At 36.2% G+C, this 19,083-nt stretch overlaps 1 protein-coding gene across 3 annotated transcripts in view; it reads left to right on the plus strand.

Annotated features, from left to right (window-relative positions):
- VPS13B (vacuolar protein sorting 13 homolog B) overlaps positions 1 to 19,083 on the plus strand; it is a 354,623-nt gene that overhangs the window by 44,127 nt on the left and 291,413 nt on the right. For all 3 annotated transcript variants that reach the window (XM_081322737.1, XM_081322739.1, XM_081322738.1), the window contains exons 11-17: positions 1,125 to 1,262; positions 2,777 to 2,864; positions 5,878 to 6,069; positions 7,753 to 7,922; positions 8,140 to 8,334; positions 8,632 to 8,756; positions 11,754 to 11,935. In XM_081322737.1, the coding sequence (XP_081178863.1) occupies positions 1,125 to 1,262; positions 2,777 to 2,864; positions 5,878 to 6,069; positions 7,753 to 7,922; positions 8,140 to 8,334; positions 8,632 to 8,756; positions 11,754 to 11,935 (1,090 nt within the window). The remainder of the gene's footprint in view (positions 1 to 1,124; positions 1,263 to 2,776; positions 2,865 to 5,877; positions 6,070 to 7,752; positions 7,923 to 8,139; positions 8,335 to 8,631; positions 8,757 to 11,753; positions 11,936 to 19,083) is intronic.

Raw genomic sequence — 19,083 nt, forward strand, 5'->3', positions numbered from 1 at the left:
GCCACAATATGATAAAGTCTCCTTGAATGCTTCCTCCTTGAATGCCATTGAAGTTTATCTAGTCTCACCCAGCTGCAGCATCAGTCTAAGAAGATTCCTATGTATAGGCTTGAGCAAAAAAACTGCTAGTTGAACTCTTTAGATATGGGTCTGGTTCTTTATGCCTGACATATATGTGATAGCATATATAATAAAGGAACTCTATACTAATACCAAAATTAGGGCAGAGTTGGTTTAAATTGCTAATAATGAGGTTTGCATGCAAGTCTTTGTTGCTGCACAGTACTTTGTGGAGGTCCTAGTAACTGTGAGATATTTGATAAGATTTAAAAGAAAATACAGATACTCTTTCTTATAATCACAGTGGAGCCAGAATTTTGGCCATGAGTTGTTGCTGTCATATGTCGAGAGAGCAGGTGACCAGACTTGATTATGGTCATGTTTATGATGATTGTAAAGCAAATCACTTAGTCATTAAATGAATCACATAGTTGTTAAATGAATCACATGGTCATTAAACAAATCCATTTTCCTGAATGGTGTTTTTTGACTGGAAATCAGCAAAAGATGTAGCAAATTGCTATCACATTATTGCAGAATGCTACAACCAATTGTAAATGTGAGCCAACGGCCAAATCCTGAAATGTGATTATGTGACCACAGGGGGAATGGCAGTTATAACTTTAAGAATGGATCATAAGTAGCTTTCTAAAAGTCTGTTGTAACTTTGAATGGTCATTAAATGAATGTTCATAAGTCAAAGACTACCTGTAAAGATATGTATGTTGAATTAACAAAATGAGCAACCCCATCAAAATTTACAGTCGTCAAAGGCTAAATATTGATGTCGTAAAGGGATAAGTATGAAGACGTGAATAGTAATAGAAGATTAGAAACAAAGAGAGAGACTTAAATATAGAAAATGGTAGCTATAATTAACCTGCTCAAGAATACTACTGTTTTATATTAAGTTCTGAATTTATAGCACTCTAGAAATTATGGGACTATTTCAGTTATTATATATTGGAAGCAATCTGCATTTGTGAAAAATAGTTTTATTTAAGTTCTACACTGTGATTTCTTTATTTTCTTACACAGTTTAATTTTCCCCCCTTTTATATCAGGAAGCATGCTTTTTCCACTGTGGAGAAAATCTTAGTACAAAAGGGATGACGTATCTTACCAATTCACTATTTGATTATAGAAGTCCTGAAAACAATGGTGTCCGTGCAGAATTTATTTTGGATGCAGCTGCTCATAAGGTCCGTTTCATTCCTAATTTGAATTTGCTTAATAGTCAAATCTTCTGTCTTTATATGGTTTATGTTTAGTAGATACAGTTATAAAATATGTGTTATGCATTTTCCTAAAATATTTTACTTGCTGGCTTTAGTTTTTGTGCTAAGAAAGGTATACGTTATATCCAGAAACTGTTGGAATATGTATTTTTCATTATCATTTAGAAGCTAAAAATCAACATAAGGTGACCAAATGTGTTACCTTTAATGGATTAAATAAATAAATTAGTCCTTTTTTATAGAATCTTCAGTAGGGCCTAGGAAGAGCTTCAGTTTAAATGAGTTTTTGTTACAAAATTATTGACTAGTTGTGGGAAGGCTACTGTCTTGCGGCATAACTTTAAAGATTTTGTGCTTATTAAAATAAGATAAATGTAGTACATTCTTTAAGCGATGCCAAAAACTATCAAGATGTGAATGTGATAAATTAAAGTTGTTAACTTTTGGTACTTAATTACAGTTCTTAAAGGGAAAAAGTTATTTATCATCATAATATTCAGAAGCAGTAGGCTAATTTTCTAACAGTGTTCCCATTTGGATTCTTTAAAACAATACAGTCTGAATTCAAGTGTCCAGAAATTATTTTGCTTTTTCACAAGAACTTTTGAGATTCACCAATTATAGTGCAATGCATGACAACTAAAGTTGGGGTGGGGAGGTAGAAGAAACTTGATAACATTTTTGAGGCAGCATCTTCAGAGCTTAATTCCAATACAGTGGTACCTTGATATAGTCCAGGATATTTCTGGAAGACGCAATGAATACTAAAAACAACGAATACCTACCATGTGACCCTTTAAGTGTAACAAGTCATGAGACAATATTTTTTGGAAGACTCTTTCCTTCCTTTGTTTGTGAGAAGTCTGAGTTTATATGGTGAACTTTCTATCAATTCTCAGTCTGATCTGACTGATAAACTTACTTTGTTAAAGCTTAAAGCTTTCCTTTATTAGTAGCATATAGCTTCTCCTCAACTAATATCACCTTCCAAGTCTAATGATATAATTAGAATGTTATTTAAGGTTCATTGCTTCCTATAGACAATGAACAAACAATTCCTACTGAGTTCAAATAAACCTAATTGATTCAGGCTACATTTCCTAAATGTTTTGTAAATTGCAAATGTTAGATTTTTAGTCACCTGGTTTACTAGGAAGTGAGAGGTCAGATTGAGATAATTCACTCAATTTAGGATACTAATTAACTAGCTTCTGTTGGTAAAACTGAACAAAAGATCCAGAAGGCTTATAGATGCCCTTTTGTGTAGCCTGGTATGGAAGTTGCATTAGCTGTTTGAAGGATGAATTCTTTGACTAACCTCTGTCCTTTGTATTGATAAGCTTTACCATGTATTCATGCACAAACCCAAACAAGCATATATCTTTAGTATATCTATATGGCTCTGATACCGTTGGGTTATAATCTCAAGATTCTTTCTTAAGAGAACATTAGTTGTATGTACTTTGCTTTGTTGGTAGGAGATGTACACAGAGATAACAGGAATGCAGCGGTTTGGGGCTTTCTACATGGATTATCTGTACACAATGGAGAGCACCAGTGGCAAAGGTACTTAATTTCTTTGTTTGCTTTCTCTTTGAATAACAGAAACAAAAGCTTATTCAGAGGCACCTGACAGTCCTTGACCGACTGTCCTTATTAGGCTTAACTTTTTAAAGCCTAACTTAAATCTGACCTGATTTCTTTAATTTCTGTTTGTCCATCATCCACCTCTTGTTTTTTGTTCAGAGATTTCAGAATAAAATAATGTGCATAAAAATATAGTGATATCGTATAACTTTTTACTTTAGAGTGAGGAAACCTGGGTTCAGATCTCCACTTTGAGGAATGTTGAGTTATGAGAATAGCTTCCAGAGGCAAAGGAATACACAACAGCAGTATCGAGTGTTCAGCTTGTTGGTTATGTGAAAAAACTAATTATTATAAATTACTTAAAAGATGGTAATTCAGCATGGGTAAAGTATTTCTAAAAAGGAGAATCCATCAAACACTGAGGCAATTTGTTTTGGGGAAACTCTGTGTGTTAGGAACTGTTTTTTGATGTACTTTCCAGTTTAATCAAATCTATTTTACTTGTAGTTTTGAGCCCAGTGGAGAAACAGAACAAATTTGTTCAGTGGCACTTACTCCCGGGTTACTTACATAAGATTGTATTGAATAAATAAGTCCACTCCTTATTCCCCATTGGCATTGATGAAATCACCATCAATCAGTTATAAAAGGCAGCTTTACTAGGAACAGCTCACATCCTACAATAATACCTTTAACACAAACAACCTATCCCAGATCTTGCAGAAGGACTCAATAAGTAGATAAAAATGTAAAATTCAGTCATATCTCTCTATAATCAACACATTAATAAACAACTTTGTATTTTCCACACAGCAATAATTTTAATATTAATAGTTACAAATGTTATCTAAATATTTGATTCATTGTGATGTACAATTAAAAAACTAAATGATAACAGTAATGTATCAGTGGCATATAAATAATAATTCTTAAACTTAAGACATCCTTTTATAAATTGTGGCTTTAGTCTTTGTAGCTTTGATCTGGTGACCTCACATTCTTTTGATCTACTTATAAATAAATATTTACATTTCTTGAATAACTAAAAGACTGCATGTGGGCAGTTTTTTGTTGTTGTTTTGGTTTTTTTGGAACAACTGGCTTGCCATTAGACTTCTTTCAAGATAGATTCCTTCTTCTAGTGGTGTTGGCTACATTTAAGCTTGCAGAGCCCCATCTGTCCTCACCACTTCCATCTTCCCCACTGTGAAGAAATATGGACCTGGCCTTGGAAACAGAGGCCAGGGGGCATTTTCACACACACACACAAAATACTCAGTCTCAAGATAAAAAAAACTTCACCAACACTGGCAGGGCAAGCTACTTTATATAAACGGGAAAAAACTCCACACTTAACTTGCACTGATGATGTTACCTAGTTGAATAATAGAAGGTCTGAAAGCAAACAGCCAAGCTCAGAGAGCACCAAGAACCCTGCAAATTCAAAATAACTTTACTTTGATTTTGTTTCATCTATAATGGGATTGACAGAAAGCCAGGCTGGTTTCCAAATCTAGCTTTTTAACAATAAAGAGCGTAAGGATAAGTAACAAAAGAATCCCTGCTTGTCTGGTTCTTGACCTGCACTAACTTGAAGGTATGACCCTCCCCATTCCTTTTTCATCTTATCAACCAGGATGACCTTTCCAGAAGCTGATACATCCATCAGCATTACTGTCAGGGTCACTGGGGTTACAGACTCCTTTCCTTGCACCTTGGGAGTAATCCCATGGATGGAGAAGGAGTAAGTTTAATAATTTTTCTAAAATGAAGATTCCAAAGGTATTAAAAGAATCATGACTTGGTGTTGGATATTTCATTTCTTTGAAAGTTCAATTAGGCATTGTTTGCATTTCAATTAGACATTGTTTGCATTGTTTGCACTTGCAATGTGGAATACAACAGTAATATTTTCTGCTACAATGGTGAGTTTTAATGCTAATTGTGGCTTCATGCCTCATTGCCTTTTGATTAGAGGCTGTGTGGGATATAAATGTTCCTCTCCCTGATCCTTCCCTGGTGTGGCTTTAAAAAGTTAAAAGCTTTTGCTTCATTATCATTTGTCTTTCATTTAGTGCATTATCTGAACTTGAAAATCTGATTGGTTGAAATAAACCAGTTTTAGATGTAAACCAGTTTTATGTGTACATTAAACTGTAATCAGTTTTTTACATCTCTGTCAGCAACATAATTCCTTTTCACACTTATGGGTCTCTCTTGATATTTTAATTTGGGTCACTTTTGGTGTTTTCAGAGAAAAGAAAGAAGCTGTAGTGGACTTGGAATAAAGCAAATACAGTTGAATTGGATCTGCAAAAATGTGCATGCAGTACATGTATTTCTTGTGGATTTTTGCTGTATGCTTTGGGCACATTTTTTTGAGGGCAGGATGGACATGAATTGCTTCCTAGAATCAGATATCTCCCTTATATTACCATTTGCCCACCCTTTCTCATAATTGTTACCAAAGTTATATTGGTATAAGGAAATTGGGCTTCTTTGTGAAATATAGATGCAGTAAAGGTTATCTTTGAGATAAACATACTTAATTAAATCTGTCTAAAATACTATTTCTTTAGCTGAATTTAATTTTAGACAGGTCAGTTTCCTTCAGCTAACAGTGGGAAAAGGGAGCTTAAATGACCTTCTGATTTGATTTATATGCTGTCCTGTTGTTTTGTGATAAACTTTGAAACAAGCTAGGGACGCACAAAGTATTTTGTAAAATGATATAGGGAAATGTTTAATTACCACTTCATGCCACTATTGTTTATATAAATTGACTTTGCAAACTTCAAGATTCAGGACAGCAGCTTCTTATCTTTACATAACTGGATCTTTAAAGAGAAAATAAGTGCTTTGGTATGTGTCATGTGTCCATACATTGGTGCAAATGCTAACCTATGATATTTGCTGTATAATAAAATACCTTCCCTAACATTTTCTTATTATATATTAATGCTCTGAAATCAACCAACATATATTTTAGGGTCTGGAAATCAGCCTGATGTGACTTCTGTGAAGATTGAAGACTTCATTGGTGTTCAGGAGATGTCTACAAAAAGTCTTATTATAGGACCTCTCAGTCTTCGACTTGATAGCAGTGCAGTGCACAGAATTATAAAAATGATTGTTTGTGCTCTGGAACATGAATATGAACCTTATAGCAAGTCTAAATTAGGTATGTTTTGTGAATTTTGAATTTTTAAGAACCAGGTATCTGAGATTTCATTGTAAAAATATTAAGGATAAAAATGTATGTCAGAGAGGAAGTTCTGTAAGATTTCAGCTGAGTGTTGCCTATTGTCCTACAGTTAGTTCATTTTATTATCTGCTTAAGGAATTCATTTGCTGTGCCTTTTGAGAATTAAAAATGAGAAATATTATGATATATCATAACACTATATATTACTTTAAAGTATACTTTGAAAATAGTAATTTTATAAAGATCTTGCATAGGAAACATTTCCAGTCAGATGTATCTTCAAAATTATTATTTAAATAAAGGCACGTCACATTACAAAGAATAAAAGAGTAGATTAAGGAAGGAGAAAAAAGGAAGAATATACTTATAGTACTGCTAATTTCATAAATAGGGTACATTTAATGAGACTTTCAGTCTTATTTTTCTGTTCATGGCATGCAGTATTTATTCATTTATTTAACAATATAGGTACATAAATACCTATATCGTAGTTCAGCATATGATACAATAAAAAGCAATTAAAATAATAAATATGATCAGACAAAGCTACTGTAGGAGATGACTAGGCTGAGCCTGAGGGTGGGGTCAAACACATCATCAATCTGTTGTCCCTATGCCCCTGAAAGGGACCTAATCCAGCCTCCTTAAAGTCAATTGACTCTTACCTGCCACCAATTTGCCTTGTCTGTTAATAGATCAGATTCTTGTATGGGCTGCATAACTCGCAGTGCTTTTGAATTCTTATCCTGGTTCTTGGTTTCTTGTGACTGAGAGCTGCAGGCTGATAACTTGCTGAAATGATACCATTTTAATTGCTTTTCTGGATCTTGTGGCAGTAGTGGTGGTTATTCTCAACATACTTTTCCCAGATGTTGTAATCCAACAGATAGATACTATTTTGGCAATGTCTTCCCTGATATATCCCGGTGCCGTGCCATTATCAGGTTTAAAGGTAAGGAACAGCACTTTGAGTTGGTCCAGGAAGTAATGCCAAGATTCAAACCAGGGGTTATTTATTCTGTACTAACTGGGTAACCTTATCTGCATTCTACTTGTTGTGTGCGGTACTAGTTATAAAAATGTCACATAGTGTGTGTTTTCGCACCAGAGGCCCCAACTCCCGGACCTATTTGGAACCAGGCCATGTGAGAGGTGGGCCAATGTGCATGTGTGCACGCAGCTCTACTTGTGTGAGCAGTGGGCTGGTGCACATGTGCACAGCTCCACTTGCACAAGCATTGGGATGGTGCACACGCACATGCATGCTGGCCCATGCTTGTGTGGGTGGAGCTGCACTCGCACACACGTGCACACTAGCCCACCAGTCATTCGGCCTAGTTCCCCTCTCCCCCCCCCCAGCCAGGCTGCCGCAAAGAGCATTTGGGGACCCTTGTTTTAGCAGTCTCATTGCATGATTGTGTAATTGTTGCCTGTTGTTAACTTGGTTAACTGGAGCACCAGCCAAAGTTGGGCAAAGGCCTTCCTGGCTACAGCTTCCATCTGCTATTGTATAAGCATTTACGCGTCCAAAGCAAGCGTAAATCATGATCTGACTTGTTATGTCTAAATTAAGACAAATTGATAAAATAAAATATTGATGATACTATAGACATTTATTTTGGTCATTATATTAAATTTAACCAACTCTTATTATTATAGATTTTATAGAAGGAGCCAAAGTTTTGCCAAACACAGAAGAAGCTGCTGCCTTAGAGGAATATATTCCAACTCGGATCACAACCTTTTCAATTTTGAAATGCGCTGTTACTATTCCTATGGCTGAATTCAATTTGCTTGCCCATTTATTGCCTGTTATTATGGGTCAAAAGGTACTATAATTTTATGATCTATTTATAATTAACATCCATGCTTTTGGGCAGATATTATTTTTTATATAGTCTAACATAGTTTGTCTATATGCTAAATTTATAATAAAATAGATGATTTTGAGTTATAGATATAAACTATATTTGGAATTATATAGTTTAAAACTTCCAAGTTTTAAATGTAACTTTGTCTGTGTATTTTGTATCCTATATCATGAAGAGTTCAAGCAGCTTCCTAACTACAACAAATCTTCAGCTGCTACGGCCCCTGCCTTGTATCCGAATATTGGTAGATAAAGTGATCCTGGAACATTCAGTGCCAATGTATGCTGATCAACTTGTGCAATATGTCAGCAGCCTTAATCAGCCATCTGATAATTTATTTCACTATTGCTATATGCACTGCTATCTTAAGGTATCTTTTATTCTTTTTTCTTTTCAGTAAATAATATAGGACATCCCACTAGTATCTACTTAGTAACATAATAGCAACATATAACTGTTTATCATATAATGGACCATTGGTTCCAAGATACAGTAAATCATGGTATCTTAGTGTTCATTTTGTTCCTTGCATGATTTTTATGCTTAAGACTTTCTAAAATACTCAGAAAAGCAAGAATCTCATTGTGTTGAAATGAAAAAAGTCTGCTAATGAAAAAAGTCCCAAATTTTTATATTTTGTTATTGACTATGTTATTTCTTTTTAAAGATATTTGGTTTTCAAGCGGGATTAACATCATTGGATATTAATGGATGTTATAGTTTACCAACTTCAGTAATTCCTCAATTCAGCACAGCTGTATATGGCAAAATGCTTAAGCTACCTAATTACTGGTAAGCATTTCATATTGTGTGTATATGTATAAATGTAATTTGTCAATCAGGATCCATAATTTTTTGATCATGGCAATTTATTAAATAAATTCCTTACATCAGTTTGTGTTTTTCAGCCTCCTGCTATGATTCAGCTGGATTAAATTTTCAACATTTTTATTTCATTTTAATGACAACATTAATTTAAACTAAGGCAAAAAAATAGAGGCTACAAGCAGTCCTTGTTTAACAACCTGTCATTTTACAACTGTTGGAAGTTATGATGGCTGTGAAATAGGTGCCTTATGGCCCCTAAAGCTCCCCTGTCCATCGTAAAAGGTTGTGACACCCTCCCACCCTTGCAGTCACATGACTGCATGTTAGATGGTTCAGCTTTACAACCTGTTGTGGCATTCCATGCTCATATGACCATGATTTGTGATTTTTTTGCCTGTTTCTGGCTTTTTTTTGGCCAGTTAGCAGCAAAAACCATCCATTTAAATGAATGAGTTTGCTTAACAGTTGCACCATTCGCTTAATGAATGTAGCATTCTCATTTGCTTAATGATCTCTGCAAAAAAGGCTGGAAAATTCCTCCCAGTTGCAGGGGTCAATTGACTTATGGCCACAATGACTTACAAGGTTGTTGAGAACTAGCTGTAGTAATGAAGTAGGAATCAGTGAATATTACAACCAGATTGCTAAATGTAATCTGCAATGAATAGAACTCCAGATGAAATATATCAAATGGCATTTGAACTGATTTATTCAAATCAGCCTGCAGACTGAGAGCTTCATTAAAGTTGTTCAGTGAATGAGAACTAGTCCTGAAGAATAACCTGGTAATGTGATTAAACGTGAATGTACACTTTGTTTTTTTAAAATTATACCACCTGCTTTATCTGGGTTTTAAGATATTACATTCCATTGTTGCTTAAAATATACATATTGGATGATACACATGTTCTGTATATCCGACAGACCATCATTTTTAAAAACAAAGGTATATAAAACAAATAAATAAATAAATTTTATGAACTAATATAGAATTCCCTTGTAGTATGTTTTGAATAATGATTGAAAATCTCAATTTTGTTTCTTGGGTAAATCTGCAATGTAGCTTTCTTTGTTTTTTATTTAAAAATATTTTCAAACATTATATATCCAGTATATATTATTACTGTAACATTTGCATTTCTAAATTGTATTTGAAAAATTTAACTAGAATATTTCATTGCCAGGGTGAAATAACATTTCATATTTAAAAATATGTGCCACTATCAAACAATATATTTGAAACTAGTAGCCAAAAATGTTATTATTAGGTATGTTACTTTTGGTTGGTTGGCTGGTTGGGATGCTACATGACTAGAGCAGAAGATTCTGGGTAATACATGGAAGTCTGCATTAAATTGTGTTGTAAAATTCTAAAGTTATTGCCACTTGAAACAAAATATGTAACTTATTTATTTATTTCTTGGCTTTATATCTTTTCTAATTAAAGCATCATAACTAACATTTTAATACTTTAAAAAGGTTAATTTTAAATCGTAATGCTTATGAAGGGCATTAGAAATGTTTTTATTTTACTTTATTTTTTTAATCATGCATTTTTGGAAAGTCAGTAAACTCCAACATCTTGATTTTGCCTGTTGGCTCTGAGTTGTACGCAAATGACACCAAGTTTCTGGTGTTGCATCAGAGATATCCATTAAGCCAGATGGGAAGCATTTTACATGCGTGTGTGCACACGTGTGGGGCTGTGAGCACGTGTGTGTCGCAAATGGGGCAGGGCTAATGCCCGTGTGATACTCACTAGCCTTGCCCTGTTCTTGTGTGATCCAGCACCGTTCTTGTGTGGTGCAGCAGTGGGGTGGAATTGCTTCCCTTCACCTGCCAGATACCTGCCAAAGCCGCGCAGGGTAAGGTTGCCACGCCCCCCTGCCCAGATGCCCTCGGCTCCCCCAAGCATATTTTTACTAACCTGCCTTTCAGCTACATTGTGTTTCACCTTTTGCTTCTCATCCTTCGTTGCATGTTTGTGGGACTAAAAAAACCCTTCAATCTGACTTTCTACTCACGAGATCTCAAGAAGTTAGAAAGTCTGATTAACCTTTTTTTTTAGTCCCACAAGCAAAGGCTGAGAAGCAAACAGAGAAACACTATGCAACTGAAAGGCAAGTTAGTAAAAAAACACTTGGGGGAGGCAAGGGCATCTGGGTGGGGGCGTGCAGCAACCTTACCCTGTGTGGCTTCGGCAGGTGTCTGGCAGGTGGAGGGAAGAGATCCGGAGGGAGCAGTCGATAGAGGCCAAAAGCTCCCAGCTGGTATGAGAGCTGTAGCGCCTGCCAGTGTCCAAAGAGCACCAGGTTCAGCCCTTAGCCCAGTGCCTGAAGCACCAAGTAGGTGTGCAGGCTGTGGCACTCAAGCAGCCCAAAGGTGGAGGCGTGGGCGGCGCAGTTTCACCAGCGGCCGCTGGCGAAGGGCCCTGGCGGGCCAGTGGTTGGGCGGCACTCTGGATCTGGGCCAACTCGCCTCGCACCAGGCAGGAGCAGCCTAGCAGGGCAGCCCAGAACAGCGCAGCCAGGAGGGCAAAGAGCCCCACAAGGCAGAAGCAGCACGGGTAGCCACTTGGCTGCCACATGGCACCTGATGCAGCCGAGAAATGTCCCAGCAGCTGTAGGGCCAGCAGGCAGGGCGGGTGGAGGCCGGGGCTCACTGAAGGTTTGGTTCACTACAACCGCAGGCAAACAGACAGAAGAGGGCAGGGCTGGCGGTAGCCAGTTCCACCGGCAGCCTCTGGTGAAGGGCCCTGGCATTCCGGCGGTGGACGGTGCTCTGACTGTTGCACGGAAGATCTGGGCTGACTTTCCCCACCGCGCGGTAGGGCTGACTTTTGGGTTAGGGCTTATATTAGCGCCCCCCCAAAAAAAGCTTGGGCTTTACACACACACACACACACACACACACACACACACACACCAATTCTAATTTCTCCCATCCTTTTTTATTTCCTAGGTCTAAGCGATCTAATATTGCAGACAATGAATTTATATTTGAACTTCCAAATTTGACCATTCAGGCTACAAGAGCTCAGAACTTTCTAATGCAAACTATTTGGCAGAGTTGGGTTTATACTGGAAATTCTAGTTCATCATTAGTGAATGAAAGTTTAATGAATGAAGTCTTCCAAATATCAGGTAATGATAACATTTTTATTAATGGTGTGTCATTCATTCATTCATTCTTATGTTTGAAGCTCAGATACAGTTTTTAAAAAATTTCTGATGTGATCTATTTTAAGTAAGTTTGTACTTATAAAACAGTACAGTAATATGTATTGAATATATTTGGAAAAAACTGAATGCATTCATGTACCTAAATAAACAACATATCATTTAAACAAATTAACTGAAGAATCCTCCAGGTAAGCCATTGTATTTAGACTGCCATTAATAAATGTGCTTATGATATAATTTACAAAATGGACATTTGGGTTCTTAAAAATCTTAACTAATCAGTTTAAAACTTGCTTTACATATTGGTCAGCAAAAAACCCTTTGGTTTTTCAAGAAGAGATTATCACAGCCAACTGCAATTTGTTTATGCTTGTTCAATGCATGTGTTTAAAGATCTCTGTTTATCACACCCTCCTTTTTTTGTATACAGTTCAAGAATTAAAATAAGAAACAATAATAGCCCAGTTTGTAATTGAAGAATTACATTAATAACATTCATTTAATTTAGTTTATTCAATTTAGGCGCCGTTTCCAAACTGATGGAAGGCTATGTTTATCGCTTCTTTGAGAGTTTTCCTAATGTAATTTTTTGTAGTAAGTCTAAAGTTTGGATTCTGATGCATATGCCAGGAAAATATTAATGCCATTGCATACAGTTTTATTTTCTGTAGAAACTGAACCTTAAGAGAGCATTTTCCCTGCTGCATTTAAGTAATTTGTAATTTTGTTGACAGTCCAATTCTATTAATCTCTGTGTGGGGGTTTTAAACAAAATTGCTTGCAGACCTCTAATTTATCTGCTTAAAATGATCAAATAGGCATTTGGACCCCTCATGTAAATGATGTATTAAAGTGAAAATAAAACCTATTTTCCAGAAAGTAACTGCAAAACTATTTTATGGAAGACTTCATGTGGAATACTGTAATGGTTGAATAATAAATTTTACCTCACAAAAATGAAATTCAATAATACAGTAGCTTTCTCAGTGCAGTAGCATCTGGTTAAATCTCAGGAGAGCCAATATTTTCCAAGTCATTAGGATCATGTCGTTCTATATGTCGTCAACACTGACTTAGCCAAGCTACCTTTACTTACATAACCACCAAACTATTAAATAGGTCTCCTGTGGAGTGAAGTCAAATATTCCTCTTATTTTCCTTTTTCCTTGGAAGAAAAGAAGAAAAGTACATGTTGTAACATTTAAACATCTGGTCAAAACCACATCAGGGTAATGTTGAGGAAAGTAACAGAATTCAGAATTCTTCCCAGGTGTGCATGTAAAAAGGGTTTTGGATTGGCTACATAGTTCTTTAGCCAGTTAAGAAAAAGATTGGAAAGACAGGCAATTGCTGTTTTAATGCCTCTGAAATCTGCTCTTCCTCCACCCTTTTCTTTCTCTCCCCTAACCTCCCCAGCACACATTTCTGAACTGAGTTGTAATGCAGGTTATTGAGCTTTAATCATTTCCTTCCAATATTCTGGGTTGAAATGTGTGTTCCATGTGATATATCCAAAGCTGGCACTTATTCTGAGCACCCTGAGTTAGATTTTAAATTACATGCAGTACAGGTATCATTTCAGGGACTAATGAGTTCAGTGCTGTTCTTACCTGTTGGTGAGCCATGAGTACATTAGTTAACTTGATAGCTCACTCAATTGTGGCTGAATGCAATAAGCTTTCGGTCTGGTTGCCTTTCTTTGGTTCTAGACCAGGGGTCTTCAAACATGGCCCTTTTATGACTTGTGGACTTCAACTCCCAGAATTCCTCAGCCAGTGCGCCATTGGACTTATACACCTTGTACACTACAGGAAATTTTCAGAAAAGTCAGGTGTAAATAATATAATTAATCAGTTGAAAACCCCTCCATGTGATTTAAAATGACTGTAGGAAGAAAATGTCAGCCCAGTGATTTTCATACAAATCTGTGCAAGAAATGAGCACTATAGTCTTGAGCCAAGATATATGATGACAGCTGAAAGAGTTTCAAAGAGTGGTGTGGCAAATATTGGCAGTTGAGTTTTAAAACAAACTGGCTCAGCCGTTCTCCCCCCTCCCTTGAAAAAAAGTTTCTCACATTCTTAATCCCATGCTTTCATTACCTGTCACCTTTTTCAATGAAAAGCCAAGTGATTATTTTGTTTGATTTTAGGTTGAATTGTATAATGCATCACATTGAAAGCAAAAAGGAAACAATACCAAACTTTAGCATCGTTGTTTTATGTTTAAATTGCCAAGAGTTTTCTTTTCTGGATGTCCTGTAAAGCAAATCCAACTGCAATCTAGAGCCTTTTCCCCCACAAAGAAAAGGCTGCAAACTTCTAACAGTGAATTGTGGAGCACTTTATGCTTCTATTCTGGCAAGACATTGTCATAAAGTCACATAAACTTCAAACTGAACTAATTAATCCATCCAATTAACCCCAAGGGGGTAGATTTAAATTTTAAACAGAACTTTGTTTGGGGCTAAAGTAACATTCCCCATGCCAAGCAAACTATTTACCTGAGGGTTAACTGTCCCTTCTGATATCTGTGATTTGAGACAAAGTCCCCAGTTAAAGCTCAGCAATCTCAGTATTCGCTGGTGGATGAAATTTTAACTTCCCTAAATTGTATGAAAGGTTGAAAAAAAGAGTATAAATGGATGGGATGGTAACATGAAATATTACCACATCTGCTATTTCAAAACCTTTTCTATTTTACCCATTTTACTTGCCTAGGAAGAATTAGTAATCTGGACATTTGTGGAATAAGAGAATCATTGAATGTTGCAAGGTTAATAACTTGAACAGAGAAATGTTCTGGCTATAATGCATAGCAGCAGTGTGTCTACTGCTAAGGTCAAGAGTCATGATGTGGTGGAATGACTGTGCTTGACCCTAGTTAAACTTTTGTGCATAGGCATTTTGGACAATGTGCAGAATTCTTTTGAGTGCTGTAAACTTGCAAACATTTTGTATATGTAAATTTCACGGAATATACTAAATTGCCATTGCCTCCAGGCTACCACAATTCCATAAATCTTTTATGGAAAATTTATCATTTGATTTCTTCTTTGGAAGACTAATATTCATCGACATTATTACAAACATTGTTAATATTGTGGCTTACTGTTTCTTGATTCTATTCTCTCAAAAGTCTTCTTTAATATTTTCATTGTTACAATTCTTTGCAACATTTTACAGGCTTGTAAGTCTTTTCTGTACCTAAAAACTTTAGTCCCCTCTAGTGTCCAATTTTTGAAATTATGAAATTGCTTATCTTTGTTTTGTCTTGAAAAAGACAAAATAGAATATTTCCCACAAGAAATATTCCCACTGTTATTTATAGTTAATTCCAAAATCTTATTGTAATTTTTTAAACATTCCAATTTTATCTGTACCCTTGGTCCTTTTATAACTTTCTAAAACTCAAAATGTTATTTAGCTTTTTACTGTTTATTTCAGATTCTTTAAGCTCATTAAATTTATGATTAAAATTTTCTTTATTTAGGACTGAAGGCAGATTCACCTGGCGCTTTCAAACATGTTCTTCTGAACATCTCTAATAGAAGTAATTAATGAACAATTTATGAAAAAAGTTCTCTAATAGCTTAAAAGTAGTTAATCAGCAATTTTGTGATTAGAAAAATGAGGTTTGTGAACTTGGTGTCTTTTAAATCTCTGCAGTTGGAAGCCAGGGAGCTAATCCTGTTGTTTCTCAGCTCTCCAACCTTCTCCTCTCAGGAGAAGAAATAAAATATGGATATTTACTTCTCTGATAGAAAATGGAAGTCATTTATTATATTGTGAATCTAATATATAATTTTTCATGTCCCTATTTTTTTCACATAAAATCATTTATTAGCCAACCTTGCCCAAAGTAGCTTTACTTCTGTTTGATGCGTGGAAGCCCAGAATGGGAAGAACAAATTATCATCCAATTTACAAATACTTCTGTGCCTCGCAAAGTTTCTTGCCATCTACAAGCTTCCATTATAGTAGCTTTTTACAAGCTTATTTTAGGGCGCTGCCTTATATGACCATATTTGATTGTCAGCTAGAAGGGAATAGAGAGATCACAAGAGTATATTATGTTTATGAAAGATAACTGTTAGCTATGGCAACTCGTATCTTTTATTCTCATCCTGTTTAATTTTTTCTATTTAATTAATTTATCCCTTTGAGTTATATACTAGTTCTATTTTAGCATTGGAACAGCGGGATAGGACTTTTTTTTTTGAACCCATGTTTCATTAGCATTGCTAAAGCCTTTTTTAATGCTTTAGTTTTATTTATTTATTTATAATGATTTGTTCATATACTCAATAACCTCTCAAGCCTGGTATCTTCTGAAGATGATGTCTCAGTGTCAGAAGACTAAGGTATAAATTTCTACATAAATCAAAATCCGTTGGAGCTTTGGTTGGGAATTTTGGGATTTCTATTTCTAACCAGCAGCACTAGATTTGGGAAAGTTGATGTACACAGTAATATTATTTTACATAAACACTGAAAACACATTTTTAAGATTGCTTTTTAAGAAAAGTCATGCGACATCAGCACTGTGGAATAGTAGGAATTCTCTTAGCACCCCTTTAAACAGATTGTAAGACTTGGGGATATGTAAACTGGGATGTACATTCTTAAATAAAATTTATATTTGATATATGAGCTGTGCAATAGCAGTGGAATGACCCGAGTTGAGCCTATAAGCAATGTAGTATTTAGATGAATTTTCTCTAAAAGCCAGACACTAGATCTAAATGTGAGGGTAAATAATAGTTCATAAAACATAAAGCATATTTTTCTTTGTTTTTTGAGGGTATTTTATGGTGAGGTTGGTTATCTGTTTTAGCAATGGCTGAATCTTTTTGTGGGAGAACTAGAGTGGGCAGTGAGAAGCTTTCAGATATCAGTTTTGGAATATGATCCTTTTCATGCCTTGTAAATGTAACTCTTGATTTGCTTACATTAGGGAATAATTAAAAATATTTATTTGGGAAAAATTGTGCAAAATAATATGTTTTGTGTAATTTTATGATAATGTAACCAGATTTTTGGATAGTCAATTACTCTTACCATCATTATACCACAGAGGAAATACATATTTATAATTTTAAGTTCTATAAAGTTTTATCTATGATTTTACTTTTGGCTATGTCCTATTTAAGGATCAATCCTATCTTTATGCTTTCAGGTTCAATGTAATTTAATATTATATTAAATGATAATAATATTGCATAATATTAATGTATTGTTGTTGTTGTTGTTAGCTGCGAAGTCGTGTCCGACCCATCGCGACCCTATGGACAAAGTTCCTCCAGGCCTTCCTGTCCTCTACCATCTTCTGGAGTCCATTTAAGCTCACGCCTACTGCTTCAGTGACTCCATCCAGCCACCTCATTCTCTGTCGTCACCTTCTTCTGTTGCCCTCAATCTTTCCCAGCATTAGGCTCTTCTCCAGTGAGTCCTTCCTTCTCATTAGGTGACCAAAGTATTTGAGTTTTAGCTTCAGGATCTGGCCTTCTAAAGAGCAGTCAGGGTTGATCTCCTCTAGGACTGACCGGTTTGATCGCCTTGCAGTCCAAGGGACTCACAGGAGTCTTCTCCAGCACCATAGTTCAAAGGCCTCAATTCTTTGGCGCTCAGCCTTTTTAATGGTCCAGCTTTCACTGCCATACATTGCAACTGGGAAGACCATAGCCTTGACTATACGCACTTTTGTTGACAGGGTGATGTCTCTGCTTTTTAGTGTGCTGTCTAGATTTGCCATGGCTTTCCTCCCCAGGAGCGAGCGTCTTTTAATTTCTTGGCTACAGTCCCCATCTGCAGTGATCTTGGAGCCCAGGAAAATAAAATCTGTCACTACCTCCATTTCTTCCCCATCTATTTGCCAGGAATTGAGAGGGCCAGATGCCATGATCTTGGTTTTCTTAATGTTAAGTTTCAAGCCAACTTTTGCACTCTCCTTCTTCACCCGCAACAAGAGACTCTTTAGTTCTTCTTCACTTTCTGCCATTAGAGTGGTATCATCTGCGTATCTTAGGTTATTGATATTTCTTCCGGCAATCTTAATTCCAACTTTTGATTCCTCTAACCTTGCCTTTCTCATGATGTGCTCTGCATATAAGTTAAATAGGCAGGGCGACAGTATACAGCCTTGCCGGACTCCTTTCCCAATTTTGAATCAATCAGTGGTTCCGTGTCCAGTTCTCACTGTTGCTTCTTGGCCCACATATAGGTTTCTCAAGAGACAAATAAGATGGTCTGGTACACCCATCTCTTTAAGAACTTGACACAGTTTGTTTTGATCCACACAATCAAAGGCTTTAGCATAGTCAATGAAGCAGAAGTAGATGTTTTTCTGTAACTCCCTAGCTTTCTCCATGATCCAACGTATGTTGGCAATTTGATCTCTAGTTCCTCTGCCTCTTCGAAATCCTGCCTGTACTTCTGGTAGTTCTCGGTCCACATACTGCTGGAGTCTAGCTTGTAGGATTTTAAGCATAACTTTACTAGCATGAGAAATGAGTGCAATGGTGCGGTAGTTTGAACATTCTTTGGCACTGCCTTTCTTTGGAATTGGAATGTAAACTGATCTTTTCCAATCCTGTGGCCACTGTTGAGTTTTCCAAATTTGCTGGCAAATTGAGTGTAGGACTTTTACTGCATCGTCTTTTAAGATTTTGAATAGCTCAGCTGCAATACTATCACCTCCACTAGCTTTGTTGTTGCTCAGCTTTTCTAAGGCCCACTTCACTTCACATTCTAGGATGTCTGGCTCGAGGTCAGTGACCACCTCATTGTAATTATCAGGGACATTAAGCTCATTCTTGTATAGTTCTTCTGTGTAATTTTGCCACCTCTTCTTAATCTCTTCTGCCTCTGTTAGGTCCCTGCCATTTTGGTCCTTTATCATGCCCATTTTTGCATTAAACGTTCCCTTCAACTCTCCAATTTTCTTGAAGAGATCTCTGGTCCTCCCTATTCTATTGTTTTCTTCTATTTCTTTGCACTGTTCATTTAAGAAGGCATTCTTATCTCTTCTACCTATTCTCTGGAATTCTGCATTCAGTTGGGTGTATCTTTCTTTTTCTCCCTTGCCTTTCGCTTCCCTCCTTTCCTCAG

This window comes from Vipera berus, assembly GCF_964194415.1.
Source record: "Vipera berus genome assembly, chromosome: 3".
NCBI classification, from domain to species: Eukaryota; Metazoa; Chordata; class Lepidosauria; order Squamata; family Viperidae; genus Vipera; species Vipera berus.